At 32.3% G+C, this 23,718-nt stretch overlaps 2 protein-coding genes across 4 annotated transcripts in view; both read left to right on the top strand.

Annotated features, from left to right (window-relative positions):
* Nucleotides 1-19,918, top strand: part of LOC139513342 (mucin-21-like) — a 254,285-nt gene extending 234,367 nt beyond the window's left edge. Inside the window, exons 1-3 of one of the 2 annotated variants that reach the window (XM_071301743.1) lie at nucleotides 17,312-17,437; nucleotides 17,946-18,023; nucleotides 18,380-19,918. In XM_071301743.1, the coding sequence (XP_071157844.1) occupies nucleotides 17,957-18,023; nucleotides 18,380-19,830 (1,518 nt within the window). In that variant the 5' untranslated portion in view covers nucleotides 17,312-17,437; nucleotides 17,946-17,956 and the 3' untranslated portion in view covers nucleotides 19,831-19,918. Of the gene's footprint in view, nucleotides 1-17,311; nucleotides 17,438-17,944; nucleotides 18,024-18,379 lie in introns of those variants that run through there. The other variant, XM_071301750.1, reaches the window with a different exon arrangement.
* LOC139484583 (uncharacterized) lies at nucleotides 1,685-10,328 on the top strand. 2 transcript variants are annotated; one of them, XM_071268359.1, is made up of 3 exons: nucleotides 1,685-1,888; nucleotides 8,468-8,555; nucleotides 9,740-10,328. In XM_071268359.1, the coding sequence occupies exons 1-3, from the start codon at nucleotides 1,699-1,701 to the stop codon at nucleotides 10,251-10,253; spliced, it is 792 nt and encodes a 263-aa protein (XP_071124460.1). In that variant the 5' UTR covers nucleotides 1,685-1,698; the 3' UTR covers nucleotides 10,254-10,328. The 2 variants fall into 2 exon arrangements, with proteins under 2 accessions (XP_071124460.1, XP_071124468.1); XM_071268367.1 differs by lacking the exon at nucleotides 1,685-1,888 and adding an exon at nucleotides 6,657-6,910.
* Nucleotides 19,919-23,718: the final 3,800 nt, after the last annotated feature.

Below are 23,718 nucleotides of genomic sequence, written 5' to 3'. Positions count from 1 at the left end.
TTTTTATAGTTTGTTCTAGTAATGTCACACCATATTGTCCCAGGTTAGGGGAGAGTTGGAACCTCGCTAACATGTTTAACCTCGCAACATTATGTATGTACAATGTATGTGCCTGTCCAAAGTCAGGAGCCTGTAATTCATTGGTTGTCGTTTGTTGATGTGTTACATTTTTGTTTTTCGTTAATTTTTGTACATAATTTAGGCCGTTAGTTTTCCAGTTTGAATTGTTTTACATTTGTCAATTCGGGGCCTTTTATAGCTGGCTATGCGGTATTGGCTGTGTTCATTGTTGAAGGTTGAACGGTGACCTATAGTTGTTAATTTCTATGTCATTTGGTCTCTTGTGGAGAGTTGTCTCATTCAATGGCTTTTATACAACATCTTCGTTTATATATTCAATATTATTTTAATTATCTTTAAGCACATATTATTAGACAATAATTAAGACTGCAAGCAATGCAGTTTTGATTTGTTTATCTTTTGAAGATTTCTTGGAAAGCTTTGAAGTCAGCTCTTTGTGTCAACTTTTCTGTGTCCTTTTTAAAAACAATGTTAAATCTGCAGATTTTCTAAATTTATTTGACTGACTTTACACGTTAGAAAGAAAGTAGGCAAACAAGATAAAGGATAAAACTTCAGTTTAGTCAACTTGATGGACTGTGTTGAAGACCCATTGATGGTCTTGGGCTGTTTTCTGCTGTTTGGTCTGGTTGTTGTCTCTCTCATCGTTCCCATTCTCAATTTTACTGAGTTTGGAAATATGAGCTTTATAATTCGTTTCACAAAAATCTTATTAAAATGACTAAATTTAGACATGCAACACCCGGTAATTTATTTTTCAAATTAATGATTGTAAATTGAAAATGTGAGATCTAAAAGAAATTGATATTATGCATTGTGGCACCGTTAAAGTCCACAATTCCTCTAAATGCATCTTTGTCATGCGACTTCGGATAAACCAACAGCATGTGCATATTTAATTTATTCAAAGTACACATGGACGTGTGTGTTGATTGCCTTTAAACTGTATGTACTGAATTTGATATTTAGTATAATGGTTTACTTCGAAATCATATACTAGAACTTATATATTACATTCTTCAACTGTATTGGAAAAAGTAGCGTTTGTAATTGTGATAAATTGTGATTTTTTTCATCTTATTGTGGAAGAATGTTTGTAAAATATAAGACGGAGAACAGTAATAAAAACGCTACGACTTTAATATATTCACGGCTATCTCCAAGGACACGCATTGTTCTTTTACAATTGAATTTTTCCAGTTTATACATATTTTCGATCATCGATGTACTTTCTCTAAGTATTTGACTTGAGCTATATGTATATAGGTTATTCATTTTGGTTAGAGTACAAAAGAGGCGTCTAAACCAAGTCTTATAGTTTAATCATTTCTATAAAATGGTAAAAAGATTGAATTTATCCTTTAATTTACGTTCATATATTGTAAAGGCTCAACATCCTGTACTTTAACAATTTTTGAATTATGTTTAAAATGACATAAACCACAATAGAAAACTTGACATGGAATAAGTTTAACTTTTAAATTTATGCCACCCTTTAAATTATCCCACCAAACTAACAGAGTCTACAGTTATTAGACAAAACTCAGAATAGTATAAGGTGAAAAAACTTTTGTTTCGTTTAATGAAAAACATTGGTGTTTCATTGATTTTTTCGTCATGGTATGTAGTGAGCCTGGAACTATTTCAGACGGTTACACGACGTCTACGAAGAGTCGCTATGGCAACCATGAAGCTGTTGGATATATCTGTCACCAAGGGTACAGTCTGGTTGGAAGTCCAATAATTACCTGCAATGGATCTCACTGGAGCACACTACCAGAATGTACGTTAAACATAAAAGATGATGGTATGTATATATTTTATTCTTTACATACATTTATATAAAAATGAGGAGATGTGGTATGATATCCTAACGAGTGAAACATCCATCAGAATTGCAATGAAGGGGTAGAAAGCAATTTTAAACCAACCATACGACATTCAATAATTAGAAAAACTCATACTCTATAGTCGACTATAATAGGCCCCGACATTAAAAATGTGAAACATTTAAACGAGAAAATTAAAGACACTTTACAAAAAACAATTCCTCCATTTCCATTCTCAATTTTATACTTTAACGAAACGAAAATCGAACGGGGTATTGAAAAATAAGGAGCTCTGGTATGATTGACAATGTAAAAACTACCTACTAGAGTTAAAATGAAGTGGTAGTAGGCAAATATAAACCAACTGTAACCCTTCAACAATGAGAAAAACCTATACACAATAGTCGACTATAAATGGGCGGCGACATTAAACATGTGAAACAATTTTAACTAGAAAATTGAAGGCCTATTTATAAATAAACAATTTCCGAAAAAACAAATCCAACGGGTTAAATATAAAACAAGGAGATGTGGAGAAAAACTACCCACCAGAGTTAAAATAAACAAAAATAGACCAACTGTAACCCTTCAACAATGAGAAAATCCAATAAAAGTCACCGAAATATGAAACAATTCGAACGAGAAAAATAACGCTTTATTGTATAACCAAACAATTTACGAAAAACAATATTCATGAACCTACGACAACTACTATACTACAGGCTCCTGACTTTAGACAGGCACATAAGAAATGTGGCATGATTAATAAAATGAATTTGAGAATGGAAATGGGGAATGCGTCAAAGAGACAACAACCCGACCAAAGAGCAGACAACAGCCGAAAACCACGAATGGGTCTTCAATGCAGCGAGAAACTCCGACACCCGGAGGCGTGCTTCTGCTGGCCCCTTAACAAAAATGTATACTAGTTGAGTGCGAATGGGTGTCATACTAAACTCCGAAATATACACAAGAAACTAAAATTAAAAATAATACAAGACCTACACATGCCAGAGGCTCCTGACTTGGGTCAGGCGCAAAAATGCGACGCACAGTAAAACTCAGTTCAAAAGAAGTCCGAGTCTGATGTCAGAATAGGTAACATGTTTGTGACCTCTCAACCCTCCCTTAATCTAAAAATGATTGTTTTTTTTAACTGTTTTCATTTATTTTAAATATCTGTTAAATATTAAAATTTCATACATAAAAAAGGTTAAGAGAAGAAAATGCGAGTTCAAGTAAAGGTGAATTTTTATCCTTTTTCGTATGCGTTTTAAACATTTAACCTGGGATCCAACCAGTACAAATCAGTCATCGAGTATCACGCAGTGCGTATTAATTGCAATCTATAATAACATATTGTAGAAGAAGTGCGAATTAATTGTAATCTATAATAACATTATTGTACAAGAGATACATAAATATGAGAAATATAGTTTACAAATTATAACCTAAGTACAACATAACAATTGAAAAAAACCCGTCTTAAGAATGTCCTACAGTAATAGAAAAGATAAGTTATGTCATGCAATGTCTTATTAATTCTGAAGACACAAACCTATAAACCATTACGTTCTTTCAATATATAATGTGCTACGTTCAGACGTTTTTCTTTTCGTTTCGTTTTCATTAAGTTCTGATTTTCTATCCCTAATCGAAAAAAGCATTTCAGAACAAATGTCAACATTTATTTAGTCTTATTCTTTGGTTTGAAATAAGTCTGCACAAATACACTCCATATCAGTAAACTGTAAAAATCTGTTGGCTAGTCTTACTGATCATATAAGTCATATGATAAGCACTAAACGAAAAACAAAAGGAAAAAGACTAAAAATACTGATTTGAGAGTACCCACCAAACAAAACGGACACTAGAAACGAGTTGAAGAAATATACACACCGTGAGTTGGAACGGTCAACCATAGAAACATCACTCTAAAAAAATTATCAGCCGGAAACGTACAATTGTAAATTGTGTAGTACATTTCAATAGAGCTCTACAGTTTTCCATGTGAGACAACTACTGATTTACTATTATTTTTATTTGATAAAGTCAATTAAGACATGTTTTATCGCATTTTGCAGTTTTAGTAAAATAAGTTTTCATGTTTTGAAATATCGGTAGCAGTAATCATTGCTGCGGATTGGATATTAATCTTCCTAACTCTTTGTCTCAAACGTTTCTGATGGAGGGTATGCATGCCAGAAAAGCACACATTGTGCACTAAGTTCGGTGTCAATCGTCAAAGATCGGTATCCGTCGTCTAAGATCGGTGTCTATAGTTTTAAATAAAGAAAAAGAGGATTTAAATTTAAATGTACTGAAAGTAAATCATATTATTGATGTTAGATGTAACATATTGAAAATGGACATAGGACATCATATTTGACCAGCTGCTCCGGAACAATATTTTATAGAAATAATTGTTATTCAAAGATGATGTCTTAATTGAAAATCTTTATACATATTCCAAATCTACAGCTAAAATAATACAATAATTAGGCACAAGTAAAATAGCTATAAGTTTTGAAGTTGAATAATTTTCTCTTAACTTTAGTTTTCTGTTTTTTTTTGCGTGTTTACGCCAACCTTTCAAATGAGATTTGAGTCTAACGGACCATCTCGCAGTGTTGACAGGCTAACGAAAAAGTAGATGAACTATTTAGACCACGGGGTCTACGACGCCCCCGACATTTATAGAGACATATGTGTATTATAAACAGCTAGATGTGTTTTATCTTCTGTGTGTTGTTGGGTTATGGACGAACATCTCACATCTCTCTTATTATAAAAATGTAATATAAAATCAATAAAAAAGTTAAAACCTTCGTGAACATCAATATCAGCAGCGTGAAAAGTAATAAGCGCATGTTTGTAAAAACATGTATTTGTAATATACATAATAAACAAAAACTAGAAAAAAAACCTAAATACCAGTATAAGCTTTATCGCAATACGTCACAAAACCCAACGTAAGTATGGAAATAAATCACATTCATTAAAGTACTTATTTCACAGTTCAATCGATATACAAATTGATATGAACCAAAAGTAAATGTTAGGTTAAACTTCACTGATGTGATTTTAAATAGATTTATGTTGCAAATCTTATTTTATATTATTGTATAGTCAAAATTTATTATCATAAACAAATACGAGCATGAAAAATGTCATTCTCATTACAAGCAAACTTAACGATAAACTAATTGTGTGTGTCAGTTTCCTTGGTCGCCATTTCTTAGCTGATTAGATACATTTGTATTCTGGAAATACAGTAAGGAAACTAATTGAATTTGTTTTGTTGGATTATTTACAACCTGTTGATATTGAGTATTTTTCACTAACACATTTGAAATAGAAAATCCTTAACATAAAATGACTGTTTATTGCTAAAGATGAAGATGAGGGATAATTGTTTAAAAATAAGCCTTTCAAATAAAGTTAAAACGCCATTTTATTCAGATTAAAACCCCTTAAAACAACAAAATATAAACGAAAAAAAGTTGAGAAAAAGCTGAAACAATTTATTAAAACAAAATACACACAAACAACAAGTGAAAACATGAGAGTTATTTTAAAATTCGTAGCGGACTTCAAATACAACATTGGAAAACATAGTGGTTCCACTGAAATATGAGTAAAAGAAGAATTTAGTTAGTCAATGTAAGAAATGTTCCAATTTTCGTAACCACAATCCTGACAAGTGTCCTCTTTTCCCCGGATGGTACACCCCGATAAAGACTTATCACCGGGATCTGCTTACCATTCCGGATCACCTGAGATCACAGGGTATTTGGTGGGGTCTTTAGTTTTCTATGTTATGGTTTGTGTACTGTTTGTCTATTCTTTTTAAGGATGTTCGCTGCTCAGTTTCAAAATAAATAACTTTTCATAAAACTAGTATGTATTGATAGGGAATAAATTGTGGAATAAAAAAAGCAAAGAAAATATACGGGTCAATATGCTTGTTTTCGAGATATTAGCCATTGGAATTTTGGCGGGGAAATGTTCTCTCTTGACTTTTCATAGCTTTATCATTGACCAGTTAAAGTTCTCAAATACTATTAAAAAATAAATAAAATTTTATAAGACTTTTACAAATGACTTATAATTATACATGTAAAAGATTTATAAAAAGAAAAATGGGGGTTCATGGGGAAATTTTGTTAAGGCATTCAAATGGATAAAACCAGAGGATTCCGAAAATCTGACAAAAATTCCAAAACATGGCAAGCAGACATCCTTAAGCTATGGCGTTGTCAGTATTATCGACGTATGAGTTTGAAAGCTCCTTTGATATCTTTTGTCTTTCTTTTTTAAATTGGAAATATTATGTTACGTCGCCGCTTGCGGACAATCAATCCCGTAACCCGGTTTCGTCTTGCACATGCATGAAATATTTACTACTGGACGTTAATTAACCAATAATCATTCATTCAAACAGGAAACCACTTTGTAGTCAATGCTAATAACAGGTTTTAATAGTAAATTTCATATTCATCAATAATTTAATTCGACTTATACTATGGCAGTTTTTTTTATACCAGGATAAAGAGTTTTCGTGTACTATTGAATTATCCAAAAACTGGTAAATTGTCAGAAACGAAACTTTTATCAAGTAATTTCTTTAAAAGTTAGAGAATTCAAATCGTGATATTGACGGACTGTAATAAATTTCCCTTTACTTTCTTTGGGTTTGTTTGATTTGCAGTAACCGTTGCCAATTAGTCAGTTAAACACATGACAATTGATATCTTTATTTTAAAAGTACTGCGAATCAGATTTAGTCTATTATATACAGTGATGTAGAAAAATGTGTAGCACTCCGGGTACTATTTCTCATGGATTTCCCTTGGGATCTAAATCCGCATATGTTAAAGACGATCAATTGGGATTTGTGTGTCATGATAGTTATAAACAAACAGGGACTCCAACAATAACATGTAATGGCACACATTGGATTGGTTCACCTAAATGTTCGTTGGATTTTATTGATGATGGTTAGTAAAGTTTTATATTTTTTAAGATACATCAAATTAACTAATTTGTAACGTAAAAAAAGGATATTGAACAGATATATCATGTTAAGGAGGGGTATTTGCGAAAAATACCAGTCGAGAGAATGTTAAATTTCACGAGCCGTAAGGCGAGGGAAATTCATTGTCAAGACTGGTATTTTTCGCAAATACCCCTCAATAACATGATATATCTGTTTAATTACACCGAATGTTAATGTACTAAAACGCATTGATGATCGTGACGTTACAAGCGTCCAGTCGGATAGAGTATTTTTTGGCAAATACCACGGCAGAGAGGGTAAAAAAGGAATATCCTTTTAGCAAATACCCCGGCGACGTTAAAAATGAACGATATTCATTTGATAACAGTAAATTGGTGAAAAATACACTGGCTATTAACCAATCAAAACCCAGGATTCTTACATAAGGTGTAATTAATATATATAAGACGAATAAAGAGATAACTTGAAGGACGGTTAGGAATATCCTTCTTCTTCATCTTTCATTTCCAGAAAGAAAGAGAGAGAAAAAAAAAAACCCGCTGTTGACATTTATAATTTTATCACATATTCCGAAATCCCTCAAAATAATGCTGGTAAAGCTCTGGTTCACATCATATCTTTTAGTTTAATACACATTTAATGTCTTCACACTAATAACGGAATTTAGATACGGAGGACTCTGAATAATTTACTGTTTAGATTTGTTAAAACGTATATCAATAAAATAAAATGTTAGTCAGTGTTACAAATTGCAGAACGACATCATTAACCAAAGATATTATTTTTTTTATTTGAATAACCATTCATCGTTTTATTTCGGATATAATTTGTGCTTGGTTAGGAATATCCTTCTTCTTCATCTTTCATTTCCAGAAAGAAAGAGAGAAAAAAACCCGCTGTTGACATTTATAATTTTATCACATATTCCGAAATCCCCCAAAATAATGCTGGTAAAGCTCTGGTTCACATCATACCTTTTAGTTTAAAACACATTTAAAATCTTTGGAGGCCCAGGTACTAGAACTTGTTTTATTCATAAAACGGTTGTGGAAAAAAATCAGAAATCAGTTGCAAAAATGAAGTTGAAGGTAACATGACGTGTTTGCTTAACATATTGTATACCCAATATCTAATGTTTATGACTGAGGACTGTATATTGTTCTCTAGAAGTCTTTTGTTTATTTGTGTACGCTGGTTGCTTTCTCATTGATGTGTACTATTCATCTCATTAATTCATTGTACAAAGTCATATGTATTTGCCATATTCAAATCGAAGATTGGAGAGGTAAAAAGTGAATATTCCAGCTTGACTTGTTTTCATACAATATTTTAAGTCGTAGGAAAGTTCAATACATCAACATCTCACAATCCTCCCATTAGTTACCATCGTGTTAATATACTACAATGAAAGTAAATTCTATTTAAGTGTTTCAATAAAGGCAATAACCCGAAAACGGACTCTATCAAGTCTGTGTGAGCATTTCTCATGGATTTGCATAAATTGTATCGTTATAAAAATATTTTCGTTATTTTTCAGTTTGGTTCTGGTTGCTGATTGGTTTAGGACTTTTGCTAACCATCGCTATTATAACAGCATTGTGTTTGTATTGCACAAAACGACACAGGTAAGCCAACGTGGATTCTTTGAAAGAATTGGATATACTCTAGTAAAATGTATGTACAAACACAAAAAAAAAAAAAAAAAAAAGAAAAAAAAAAGCAGTATAAACAACCAAAATCGACACTTGTTTATTTCAATTTATATAAGGAAAATTAATATTCGACACACATAACAATAAAATAGAGAATAGGAATATATCGAAGAGTCAACCCGACCACATAGCCCAAATAGCGAGCAAACCACGCACTCCTAGGCGGGTTTCGGCTGGTCCAAAAGTTAAAAAAAATGAACCAAAAGCTTACACTACTATCTTCAATGAAGTACAAACCCCAAAGGTCTTCTATAGAAATATATAAATAGTCACATGGACTTCTCAAATATGGCAGTAGAACTGATGCTAGTCAAAGGCGTAGATTCTTTTTTCAGTAAAACTTTTGGAATATTTGGTCCTTCAACTGCGTACTTGATTTTTTCTTTAACTATTTGTTGCTGTTTTAACTCAACAATTATTTAATATCGATGTTTTTGGAAAATGGTCGTTCAAACATTACACTAACAGTTCTGTCATATTTGAAAGAGAGAACTAACCAATTTTGTGTTTTAATTATTTAACATCAGGGCTTATTTCAAAATGTTTTAAATCGTTACAGAAATATACTTCGAGAGGACATCCTTACCATACAAACACTGTACCGAAAGTAAAGCTATACAAAACTATCAGAAAAAATACACATTTTGGTTAGTGATTGATAGTCTTTGACTGCAATTGAAGCACTGAAAAACATATAATATATATAACGTTCTTTTTTTTGATGTTGTCGCATCGTCTATCGAGTGCTTTGCAATGTACATATTATGCACTTTGCTTTTAAATTTCAAGTACGTTAAGACAACTTTTCAATTTTGACTCTGATATACAGAGAAAATTGGTAATATAATTGAGAATAAAAACGGAGAATGTGCCAGAGACAACAACCTGACCAAAGAGACGAAAACATCTCAAGACTACTAATGGGTCTTCAACACAGTAAGAAAATCCCGCACTTGGAGGCGGGGTTACGCTGCCTCCTTAACAATAATGCATTTTAGAACAGAAAAGTGGACGCCACACTTAACTCTGAAACATATAAGTTAACATTAATTGCTTCTTTATTTTTCGAAATCTATTTTTTCATTCTTGTCTTTCAGGTATCGTCGCCGTAATCGAGTTCGTGCTTTGAATTCTGATGACGACGAACAATTTGGCTGCTGTGGGGGATGTTGTGATTATGGTGGAAGTTGTGATGTCTGTGGATGCATTGATTACTATGGATGCTGTGCGTTGTATGGTTGCTGTGGTTATCTTGGGGTGTGTAGTTGGTTTTTCGGTTGTTGTCGATGTTGTCGAGAACCACTCGAAAGTCACCGGAAAAGAATGGATGTTACCGGGAACGTTTTCTATATTAATCATCAAAACGTAACTCCAAGAATATCAACAAGATGGGAAGAGCTACCAAAACGAGGTCGATTATCTAAGAAAACGGCAATGAGATTAAAAAAGAAAAGACAGCGAATGCTTGAAAACCGAGATTATGTGTCAGAACGTGTCGAAAACCCTTTAAACGACGAAACGTATGGTAAAGTAAGAAGGAGTGCAAAAGACTTAGATATATGGTTGCCGCATTCAAATCCAGTTCGGAGTATTAATACTAGTACTAAATGAATAAGACACGCTCTTGAAATGACTTTGATATATTTTGTTTGATTCCAAGAAATAGATGAAGAATAATGAAAAGTTATCAAACTAAATCAGTAAATGTATATAATAATATTTAAAAGAGCAATCTTAATATCGTATTACAGATAGTATTTATTTTATTATTTATTTTATACCGCTTTGTTTTCCCTTTAATACAAAAAAAAACCAAACTACAAATGTTAAAGAGTGTATTGTTTTAGTTTACATAATTTTTACTGTGCTCTTTGTTCTACCACTGCTCGAGATAACAAGGGATAATCATTGTTTAGTACAAATTCGTGAACTTGCTTATATGTACTGCTTAACCCCCCTTAAAAAACCTACTTTTGTTCCTTTAGAATTTTATGTTTATGTCGATTAATATATATATATATATATGTAGTTTCCTTTTGATTCATCCCAAATTTTATCTTGATAGAAAGAGTTATTTTGAAAAAAATCTAAAGATTCTTAACATATTAAGATATATTTTATGGGTGTTCTAACTAAATGTAAACAGGTTAAGAAAGAAAAAAGCAAAATAGTTTAAATAAATAGCGTTAGCATATACATAACGATTATTAGAAATGTATTAATCTTTTTCTTAATACAGATTTTGAATATCAGAAAGGTATTCAACTTTTATTTTTTGTTTCATTCATGTTTGTGCATTTGGGTCCCTATAACAAAGATCACAATGACCATATGAGTTATGTCGCTTATAGGAATCATAATCTGAAGCAATGATAGTTCTCTTTGCGATCTGCATTGTTAATTTTGTTTCTGGTTTCTATTTAATTAATTTTATTCAACTTCTATATTTGTTCATGTAAAATTTAAATTTAAATGTTTTATTGTCATTAAACTATAAATCATAGCATCAAAGTTTTACATAACCACTACACAACACACACACGTAACAAGATAATTACTAGTATACAAAATTAATAGTGTGCATACAATGTAAGGATAAAATTTGCACACATCCGAAATAATACAAAAAAACTTATAAAAAAGCAGGGTTTTAATTTGATTGTAGCGCTCGAAAAAAACCTAATTAGAATCCCAAATTCAACATGAAGATGAAGAGCATTGCTCTAGCAAAGATTACATTGAAAAAAGTTACTCAAAATACACGTAAGACCATCAACATGATCAATGACAGGTTGAGAAAAACCTTCGTGTAACGAATTTGACATATTATATAAACAATACATCTACAGAAAAAAACGTATCAATATGTCATGCTAACACAATAGTTACTTTGGGTAATATCCAATTTACCGGCTCCAAAACCATGTCTCAGATTTCCAATATTGTGTCCTATCACGGTAATATATCTGAGACTATTTGTAAAGACCTTATCATTCGCGAATTTGTAAAATTGATTTACTTACTTTTCAACTTGACCTTGTACCGAATAATTCATGTTAAATTCATGTTTCACACGTTTTCTTCTGCGTTGCTGATTTTGTGCTGCGTTGCTGATTTTATTCTCCGTTACTGTTTTGTTCTCCGTTGCTATTTTTGTTCTCCATCAAAAATGACAGACCGTGTCACACTCTTGTACAGTAACACCACTCATTGTTATGAAACACACACACTATAATTCACAAATTAACATATACATATACTAGTATGATAAATGAAGAATAAAATAAATACGAAATTAACTATAAACGCAATTGCGTGTTTACGACACGAGTTATCTCGATCATGCTACGCGGTGCTAATCCTGACTTCTAATGAAACCAAAATCTCAATTAAAGATTTGTGACAGCTACAAGTGCATATTCGTCGAGTATTCGCCTTAAATGAAGATTACTAAAAGTTTTTGGATACATATAAAAAAAAAAGAAGATGTGGTATGATTGACAATGAGATGTACTCTCCACAAGAGACCAAATGACACAAATATTACCAATTATAGGTCACCGTACGGCCTTCAACAATGATCAAAGCCTATACCGCATAGTCAGTTATTAAATGCCCCTTTTAAGTTCCATGAGCGTAAGGACCAGAACATTCATATTTTGTTGTTAGGGATCATTGCTTTTTTGTCCCCTTCCAAACTCCCACCTCCATCCCCAATGTTTGTTTTCTCTCTTGACAAAAACAGTGGCAAGCAATCTGTTTGTAATTTATTTTAATAGTATAAAATAGTTACAAACTATTTTTCATCTACTTATTTAAAAAAGAAATCGAATGTTACATTTTATTACAAGAACACATGCCTTAGTTTCTGTGTGATATGCAAATATGGTTATGTAACAGTTGGGCTTAAAATAGAATGTTGAAATTATAAACATAAAGCTTTACATCAAATACCTTTGTTCCTGTACCTGATTGATTAGCCTCCGTTTTTAGTCCTTGGTAATATTTAGTATGTGTAATATGATTCCCAGTGATGTATTGTTGTATGATATATACGTATTTTACGATTTGTTATGTTTGTTGTGTGTAGTGAGCCATTGAACTATATGGGCTTAACGTGCTATTCCAATTATTAATGAAGGTTATTGACCTTATTGTACCTTTCATTTCAACACATTAAACTATGGCTGACTTAAACCCAACTATAAACCTAAACATATAATTTTTTAATAAAGATACCACTGGTCTTTCTTAGTTTTGTGCGTTAAAAGCACTTTTCGGTATTCTGGAAAGTGACCGTCACATTCCATCTTATGAATAAATTGGGATCATATAATGTACTTAACATGATAAATATAAAAAAACCAATGCAGAACATTATTTTTGCCGATGGTATGTTTGCTACTTGTTAATTTTGTTTCTGAAGCTGAATTGTTTAAACTGATTACTTTTCCATTTCATTTGCTGTACCTAATCAAGCATTGATTGATTAATGCTTTACATCAATCAGCCAAAAAAATAAATATTAAGCAATATTAACTTGTTTATGTTTATATATATGTACTATTATAGTTTGCATTTCTGACGCAACGGACGCAATGCGTTAGTAAACGTGTTGTTTTCCATTTTTTTACATCACTGGGTCGATACCTCTGCTAGGGGACTACCAGTCCCCGAGGGTATCATCAGCTCAGAAGTCAGTGCTTCGGTACTGACATGATTTAACAAACTTTACTAAAATTGTCCGTTTATAAATTTTGAAATTATTATAAAACTAAGGTTCCCACTCCCTTAGGCAAAGTTGACTTTAGATGAATTTGGCTTTTTTTGGGGGGTATTTTTGGCATATACATGTAGCTCTTCAACGATTTTCGATACTTATCTATCTTCGGATTTCAAATGTTTGGCTTTGAGCGTTCCTGATGAAGGTAAATCCAGAAAAGCGCTTCGGACGCAATAAATCATTAAACGTGTTGTTTTCCTTTTTTTTTTTTTTTACATTACTGGGTCGATACCTCTGCTGGTGGACTATCAATCTCCGAGGGTATCATCAGCTCGGTAGTCAGTGCTTCGGTACTGACATGATTTAACAAATTTACTAGAATTGTCTGTTTATAAATTTTGAAATTGTTATAAAACTAAGGTTCCAACTCCCTCAGGCAAAGTAGACTTTAGATGAATTTGGCTCTTTTTTTTTTAGATATTTTTGGCAAATAGCTCTTCAACGTTTTTCGATACTTATCTATCTTCGGATTTCAAATGTTTGGCTTTAAGCGTTCCTGATGAAGGTAAATCCAGAAAAGTGCTTCGGACGCAATAAATTATTAAACGTGTTTTTTCTCTCCATTTTTTTACATTACTGGGTCGATACCTCTGCTGGTGGACTATCAATCCCCGAGGGTATCATCAGCTCGGTAGTCAGTGTTTCGGTACTGACATGATTTAATAAACTTTACCAAAATTGTCCGTTGATAAATTTTGAAATTATTATAAAACTAGGGTTCCAACTTCCTCAGGCAAAGTTGACTTTAGATGAATTTGGCTATTTATTTTTAGGTATTTTTGACATATAGCTGTTCAACGATTTTCGGTACTTATCTATCTTCGGATTTCAAATGTTTGGCTTTGAGCGTTCCTGATGAAGGTAAATCCAGAAAAGTGCTTCGGACGCAATAAATTATAAAACGTGTTGTTTTCCATTTTTTTTGTAAATATAGACAAAACAATTTCAAAATCGGAAACTCCCTTTGCGGATTGAACTGTGCCACTTTTACTTTGAAGTTTCGTAAAGAAATATTAAGCTGGTATATGCACTACTATTTTATTCAAAGGTCAAACATAGGGTTGTGTGGCATATTTTTAACATTTACGAGCCCCGAACTTGTAACTGAAATTCGCTACTACCCCCATCCTTTACTTTGGGCCTACTTCAGAATTCAGTTTTCACCGCAAACATTTATTTAATACTAATAACATTCCAAAGTTGAAATGTATGAATATAGTTTGTTTGGCCACACCAATTTAATTTCTTGTTCTACGGATTTTTGGACTCCAAAAATTGGGGCGAGCGAGCGATTTGAAAATTTTATAAAAAAATATTTAATTTGCAAATATTTGAGGCGAAGCTTGAAAAGTAAAGGCGAGCGATTATAATTTTTTTTTTGTAAACATAAAATAGTAGGTTTTGACAATCTTGAGTTATTGACAATACTAAAACTTGATTTATCACTTGTACTTTGAAATTTCTTTAATGTATGAAGTATTTTTTCCCTGTTCACCAAGAAATAATTGTATAATTAAATCTGGTCTATATGATGTCTGTGTGACTGACAATTGGACAATTCTCCATCCATGTCATAATCAGGTTGGGAACAACCTCTTAATGTTATAAATATCCCTGTTGTGAGGGGTCAATATAATTTATATTATATGTCTTTGTAAAAAACACTTTTTAGTACAAAAGGGCTCATAATTTCCCAACGAACTATATATCTATCTTGTATTAAATGGTCAAAACATGTCCAAGTTTTCAAAGGTTTTGTATGGTAGCACTATACAAATCCTTGGTATTTCTATTTCCTTTTCTACGACAGTAAAATGACCCCTTGTCTGAGGGAGGGTTGTTCCCAACCTGATAATAACAAACACAGGTCAAAGTACAGCCTTTTACACAGGTCTTTGATCCAGACCAAACAGCAAGCTATAAGGGACCCCAAAATTATTTGTGTATACAATTCGAACAGGAAAACCAACTATCTAAATTTATAATATCCAAACGGGAAAAATACCAATGACCCACATCAACAAACAATAACTGCTGAACGACAGGCCCCTGAATCAATCAGGACAGGTGCATAAACATGCAGCGGCTATGGATAGTTTTGTTTCGCCAGCATACAATATAATTGCAGTTGAAGGCAAATCCTTCAGAAGTTCTTTGTACTTTATTCTAGCAAGGAAATTTTTTTATAGGGAATATAGGCAAGGGGGAAAGAAACCAATGTTTTGTTCTGTACAGGTATTTCCGCTGTTAATGTTATATATTTATATCGAAGAACTCCCACGTGGGATAAATTGCTTTCATGCTTAAACAAATATTCTCACAGATAGTTACACAGTGTGATGGGCTGCTTATAGGTTTAAACTCGTTATAGACTGTGATTTAAAAAAAACCAACAAATGTTGATATCTTTTTATAATATTTACAAAAAAAAACGGTGCGGGAAATTGACATGATTACATTTCCGGATGCGGGAAGCGGGAATATATATATTAAAAAAAAATCTGTTTTGAAAAAAATAGGTGCGGGCGGGTCCGTCGAACAAGACATTAAATTGGTGTGGCCTTAAGTAACCTTTTCATTTTTATCATGTAACATTTAAGACGAACTTTAGTGTAATTACGAAAAAAAGTATTTATGTTGTTACAAAACACTTGTATATTTGATAATTTGAGATCATTAATGTATACGTAATGAAAAATAAGTGTCGTCGTGAGTTCAAACAAATACATTATTTAACTAGCATTTGCTGCTTCTCCGATAAGCAAGATGCATTTGAAATTAATGCAAAGACTGACCCATGTTTGAAAGTCTTCTAGTTGATGACCAAACCACAACTTCCTATGTCAAAAAGAAGAATGATTTGCACGGATAGGGTTTTCTTTCCAGCTGCATGCTACCTTTATTTGAGCATCGAGTCGGTCTAGTTTGCACTTTAAATATAAAGCTGTTTCATAAACAACGCATTGTTTGTTGTTTTTGTTGGTTTTTTTTTTGGGGGGGGGGATATTATATTCATAGATACTTTAATACTTTACGTACTAGTTCCCAGATATGATCTCTAGGTTTCATTTTGGTATAACTGAGTGTAAATGTGACGCCGTGTTACACAATTGGTTGTTTTGGAATTCTCGAAACAAATTAAGTATTGTATCTTCTACGAGGAGGGGAAATAGGGGGTCCGTAAACATGTTAACAACACCTCGATTTTGGCAAAAACAGTTATCTAAAAAGGAAAAATGCTGATAACAAAGTGGGTTAAAAACAGTTAACAGCTTTAATTTATCTCAGAGAACAGTTAACAACACCTTGAAAAGGGCCGAAATAGGTTAACATAAAAAAACTTATTGCCGCCGCCGCCCTCTTCTACGTGCACTTACCAATACCCATCCTTTCATGCACAAGACAATTTTTCTGTTGATAATCAAACTGTCTGAGCTTTATTTTAAAAGCTCAATATCATAGTGTTCAAACATTGAATGCAGCAGTCAGTATTTCTCGATCAAGTTTACAAGTACTTTGATATCAGCTACACCCATCTAACGCTTTGAGGAAATACAATCTGTTTTGTTTCTTATTTTGATTGTGTAAGTCGTTCGTTGATACGAAATGTATAATTGCGCAATCAAATACACTATAAAAAGTTCAAAACATAATTTCGTACAACTTTCATGTACTGATTATGATGTTTTCAGGTACTGATTATGACGTATTAACAAAAAAAAAGCTTTCTTTGATGTATTTAGAGGAAATACAATATAGATTCGCCCTAGTAAAATTCATTTGTCTTTGACATGCATATTATAATTTTTACTTTACCTTCACCCCCGATTTGCATAATGACATCGTATATTTTATCATCGTTGCACAATTCATCATTTGCGGTTTCGTCATAAATTTCCTTGTGTGTGTTTGTGTCAACAAAAACACATAAATCAAAATGTGGTATAAAAGAGTTGAGTCCGAGGGACATAGACATACTTACTTGGAAATCTCATAACCACTTCACAACAAGGTAGGTTTTAATTATTGATATTTGTTTTAGAATTGACTTTTAAGTTTTTAGTTAATATGCGGTTGTATTTTTTATCAGATAGACTTTTCACAAATGTTTTAAATATCTTTTATACTTACGAAGGAAAATGTGGTTAAATAATTGTAGTCAGCTTTTTTGCCTTGATTTAATTACTGTTAGTATGAAAACAAATCTCGCAGTTTCATTATTTTTATACAACAATTTTAATGAATAACTATTGCAACCGTTTTATTGTTTATTATCAGTGTTTTCATTAAAAAAAAACTTAGTGAAAAAAAATAAAACATTTTGAAACAAAACTTTCAAAATGCACCAATTCCCCTTATTTCTTATCAAATTTATTGTAATTTGTGTATGGTAATGATTCCGGAAAATCTTATAAAAACATAACAGTGAAAAATTGACCAATTTATGAGGAAAGCAAAAACAAAACGATAATTATATCTTTTTTTATAAATTTTAAAATAACCTTTATTTTTCTTTTCAGATATTTTCAAGATGATTATATTCCATACCATATTTCTATTGATGACAGTTGCCGCAGTGGCACCAATGGCACCTAAAGGTAATACCAATTTACAAAAAAATTTAATACCAATTTTTAATTTCTCTAAATATGATAATAAAATGCAGAGAAATAACTAAACTAATAACAATAGGTACCAGGATAATAATTCTATACGCCAGACGCGCGTTCCGTCTACATAAACTTTATCAAAGTGATTATTTTGAACTTTTCGTCGATATATAGTAACAGTGTTTTTATATTGGAATCATTTTTTATTGTTTCTTGCATATTTTGATTTGAAAATGTATTATTTTCTTTTTATATTTCCTCTCGCTGTTGCCTTTTCAAACATCATTTCAACAATTTCTTACCGGAATCGGCTCAGTACTAATTATATGATTTCATTTCTATAGAATATTCCCCAAAGAAAAAAAGTGGAACTTGTCCAAAAGAAACACATGCCGAACTAGCTGTTTGCAAGGAAGAATGTAAAAATGACCAAGAATGTCCAGGAGTCGAGCTTTGCTGCCGACTAAGCGCCTGTTCAACTTACTGCCGAAGTCCAGTTGGCCATCAAGGCGGGACACGCACATCACTCGTACTAACTGATACTGGTAGCCATTTGGGAGCAAGTGGCATTGGATCGTCTCGTGGAATGAATGATAATTTAGCAGCACACTCATCTTCTTCCGGAACTGGTGCAACAGGAAGAGGGCACTCATCGTCTGCTATAATTAGAGGTTCTTCAAGTGGCATTATATCCCTCGATGACCATAACTGTAACCATGTTTGTGGACAAGGGAAATCATGCCCTTCAGGACACAAATGTGTACTAGACGGTTGTAGAAGTTACTGTGTAGAAACATCTGGGGGAGATGGTTTATCTGATACGTTGATCAGAGGTTCATCTGTGTCTGGGATCATTAGAAAATCATCATCTGCCATGTCTAGTGGTATAAGAGATAGTAGCAGACTAGACAGTAACTGTGATTATGCATGTGGAGTAGAAAAACCGTGTCAATCTGGATATAAATGTGTTCAAGAAGGATGCAATAGTTACTGTGTGCAAGGTTCTGGAAGTATTAATGGTATCCCAAAACTGTCAGAAACCTTAACGGGTAGAAACAATAATGCAGCAATTATTAGAAGTTCATCATCAGACGGTCACGGAATGACAAGGGTTTCATCAATCAATGGCGCATCAAGTATAAAATGCGTAAACGATTGCGGTGGAGATATACCTTGTGGATCTGGATATAAATGTGTTCACGAAGGATGCAGCAGTTACTGCGTTAAAACTACTTCTGGAGCTATGATTGGTTCATCTGGTGGACACACAATGTCTGAAATGGTAGGAGGTTCCCACTCTGGAATGTCCAGTAGCTCATCTGGCAGAAACACTGCGTCTGGAACTGCAAGAAATTCCCACTCTGCAATGTCCAGTGGATCATCTGGGGTTGGCAGATCATCTACAAAATGTACAAATGAATGTGGGCAAGATTTAGCTTGTGGATCGGGATATGCTTGTGTACATGAGGGCTGCAGCACCTTCTGCGTTAGAAAATCTTCTGATGGTATGATTGGTACGTCTGGTCATTCTTCAACAGGCAGCTTAGATTCATCTGGTGGTATCCACAATGTAGGTGGCAGTCGTGCATCTGGAGGTCATCGTACAGGTGCTGAAATTTTGGACGCAATATCAGGTTCCAGAATAGGTTCGCAGTCGACAAATAAAGGGACATCTGATTGCAGAAAATTGTGTTCTACCAATGCAGATTGTAAATCATCCCTTAAAGAATGTGTCCTTGTTAGTTGCCACAGGTTTTGTCGAAGAATAAGAGTTTCAAATAGTTACGCACCATAGTAATTTTAAAACATAGAAGAAATCCATATTTTTTTTTTATATAAACTGATTTACTGATTTACATGAAATAAAAAAGTTAAATACCCTATTTCTATTTACATTATTGAAGAAATAATACGACAGTACAAGGAGAAATTTTTATTACAATTAAAACCATGAAACATCAATGTGGACAAAGATATACTCAGACACACAGACAAACACGACAGAAATAAGGAATAAGATGGTGGTTTCCTCATACAGTATATTTATTTAAATATTATAGCAAATTGACCTTAAATGGGTTTGGCTGTTATTTTAAGTATGTGTTTGGTGATGAATCTCTTCACATGTTTCGGTTCTAACACATCATTGGGATTCGATTGGTTGGCTCTTAGCGTTCCTGTTAAAGGTTGATAAAAGATAGAGTTTTTTTTCACGCATACAATGTATACAGATTTGTTTTCATTATGATGAAAAATATCCAATTACTTTTAGTAGTAATTCAGGACATGGTCAATGTATAAGATTAACTAAAGTGTACTTAAACATTCTTAAGTTTGGCAGTTCCAATTGTATTTAAAATTCGCTCCGCAACTCTCTCTTTCTGTATACATATATATTGATATAGCTAATAGTATACATTAGCAAAAAGGAGTTTTATTTTCGTTGCAGCCTTGCATGTTTTTTCTACAAACCACTAAAACCTATTGTACAATCAAGTATTACACAAGTTGTATTACTTTATTTTGAGACTTGTTTCAGTCATAGAAAATGTTAATATTTTAGTCTTGAATACATGTATTCTAAATTTTCAATTTTATTCATATTAACTCATAATATATATCAGAATCAATTATAAGTTTTTCGAGATGAAGACGAAGGAAATATAAACCATCAGACCGGATTGTCACATAATATACCCTGTCTGAAACCTGAGTTACACTTATATTACGGCTAACGTCTGTCTCCTTTTGATTAATTTTGGCTATCTGTTCAGATTCAAAATAGCAAGATTTTAAAGTCGTATGAACTTGTTACACCACGTGTGTATAGAGCCTCTTTTTAAATAGTCAAATTTCTTTATGTATATCTAATGAAATGTAGGGGCTACGGGTGCCTGAGTTTCTCGCTGCATTGAAGACTCATTGGTGGCCTCCGGCTTTTGTCTGCTCTTTGATCGGGTTGTTGTCTTTTTGACACATTCCCCATTTCCATTTTCAAAAATACCATGACTAAAGAAAACATTAACGAAAGTTTAAGGAAGATTGTACTAAACGATTCAAAATTTGATACACTAAATCACCTACCTTTCCCTTTCATTCTTTAATTGGCCGTTTCAAAATCTAAAGGACTATGGGTAATTGTTTTGTTCATAAACCAAAATGAAAATAACGTTACCTCATTGGTGAACTTCCATTGTTTTGGACGTTTTCAACCAATCACGACGTTTTGGTGTACATTTTTGAAAATAATACCCAGAATACATTAGATTTTGAAACCGCGAGTTGGGGAATCATTTTAGACAACATTCGCCTAGAAGAAATGTTTTATTGTTATTACAGATTTGGATACATGATTACCAAACTAGATGTAGCACAGTTGGGGAAATCTAGATAATGGCTAAAGATCAATAATAAAGATAAAATAAAAACAATTCGGATTGACATAAGCAATTCTCCTCACCTATATTAATTTTATATACTAACAAGAGAACAACATGGAAAACTCAAAAATTATATCAGATGCTATGTAAAATAAGATAAAAAGTCTAATTTCCTTCTTTTTGATAAGGAAACTATGGATCTATTGATATTGAGGACACTCACTAATGGGCAATCTTCTTTAGCGTTACCAGCGTTACCAGCATTAGACGTTAGGTTCTTTATAAAATGAATGCGGAAGATGTGGAATGATTAGCAATAAGATAACTTTCCACCAGAGACAACATGAGGCAGAATTAAACATCTAAAGATCACCATAAGTTCTTTATCAATGAGCAAACATCATACCACATAACTAGGACCCGAAAGCATAAAATAAATGTAAAACAATTAAAACTAATACTTGATGTACAAAGCTATAAATGAAATACAAATATGATATACGTGAACAAATAATTCTTTTTCTTTAAGGGAGAACATAACACTACAGGGAGATAACTTTGTAAAAATGACGTTCTATTGGAAATATGAAACTTTCCAATTTTTTAAAAATTTTAATATTTTTGGAAAGGGTCAAAGTAAATATTTTGTCGAAAGATAATGATAATCAAACGAGCAAAATTAATTTTAGTGAATGTGTTGGGTTCCACCTTAAATCAGATATGGCACTACTTTGTTGAATGTACGCTTTTATGTTTTTTTTTATCTTTGTTATTGATTGAGTCTTATGTGGACGAAACGCGCGGTAATAAATTATAATCCTGGTATCTTTGATAACTATTTAGCCTATGAACTTTAATGAGTATTTTCTAAATCTAAAGTTCTTTCCTGTTGATTTAGGTTACAGACTGACTGAAATGGAGTGGTTCAAATATGAAAATGTATACTTACATCTAAATGACACTTAATCATTTTAATTTAGTCTTTATTTTGTTTGGTTTTCTTGGTGATTCTTTAAAGAGTTTATGTTGATTCCCCGTAATGAATTTATGACTTGAGCACTCTTGTGATCACTAGCAAATATATTTTAAAAGGTTAACATGATTTTGAAAATGAAAAGATAAAAAAAAAAAACAACAAAAAAAGACCAAACCAAACAAACCCCCTCTCCCCCCCCCCCCAAAAAAAAACAACAACAAAAAAAACCTCACTTTTTTCAAAAACGTTCAAAGACAGAGTGAAGCATTTATTAAAATGACACTATCCAACATTAACAAATTTTGCAAACGATATAACTTAATTGTAAATCTTTTTGACTTTTGAACAGATATATCATGTTATGGAGGGATATATGCGAGAAAGTACCATTTGCGTGACTGTTTAATTTCCCGAGCTGCTTGGCCAGGGAAATTTGGTCCCAAGACTGGTATTTTTCACAAAAATACCCCTCAATAACATTATATATCTGTTTAATTACACCGAATAGATTTTGATTGAAAAAATAATATAAAGGATGTATAATTGTAATATACAGAGACTTATTAATGCTAAAAATTCTTTTTAATTAACAATAACATTGGACATCTTGATTTATATGTATCTACTCTTTTATTAAATTCATTTTCACAAGTACTAAAGACATCAACAATTTTTGTTCTCTGCTCGGATACATAATATGACTTATAAATAGAAAAACTTAGTACTGTTAACATATAATTCCAAAAGTAATATTTACTATCTGTGATTTTATATCCAAATAGCTGATGTTGCAATTTAATATCAAAATTTATTTTACTTTTTTTAAAGAGGTCATAGATTTTTTGCCAACATCTATTCAAATATGTACAATCAGAAAATAGTGAGCATAATCTTTCTTCTTGGTAACAAAAATTGCACTTATCTGTCTTAGTATCTTTCCAGTGCTATAACATTTTTTTCGTTGGAACAATATAAAGTAATAATTTTCATCTAAATATTTTCAATCTATTTTCAGTCATATATTCAAAAATAAATTGGTACAATGAATTCATATTAGGAGTGTTTTGTAATGGTAGGATTCTAAGCCATCTGTTATTCCCTACTGACGACTCTTGTTTTATACTTATTAAAGAGTTATATTTTGTCTCGATTTAATGCTTTTTCCATATGACATTTTTTCTCTGAATATTAACTTTAGTTTAGACAGAATTTTCTTTTTGAACCAACTTGGATCCATTCTGCTGGTATAGCTATATAATTGGTGAAATTCAGCGCTCCAGTTTATTTTGAACTTCAATTTGTTTAGAATGTAGATTTCCATTAATGA

This window comes from Mytilus edulis, chromosome 1, assembly GCF_963676685.1.
Source record: "Mytilus edulis chromosome 1, xbMytEdul2.2, whole genome shotgun sequence".
NCBI classification, from domain to species: domain Eukaryota; kingdom Metazoa; phylum Mollusca; class Bivalvia; order Mytilida; family Mytilidae; genus Mytilus; species Mytilus edulis.
The sequence above is the reverse complement of the archived record's forward strand: the minus strand, read 5'-3'. Positions and strand labels throughout refer to the sequence as shown.

Bases quoted from the DNA above. Each gene is read 5' to 3' on its own strand.
- LOC139484583 (XM_071268359.1), top strand. From the start codon at position 1,699: ATGGTATGTAGTGAGCCTGGAACTATTTCAGACGGTTACACGACGTCT. The intron at 1,889-8,467 runs GTATGTATATAT...GTTATTTTTCAG, and splicing joins GTTAAACATAAAAGATGATG to TTTGGTTCTGGTTGCTGATT. The intron at 8,556-9,739 runs GTAAGCCAACGT...CTTGTCTTTCAG, and splicing joins TATTGCACAAAACGACACAG to GTATCGTCGCCGTAATCGAG.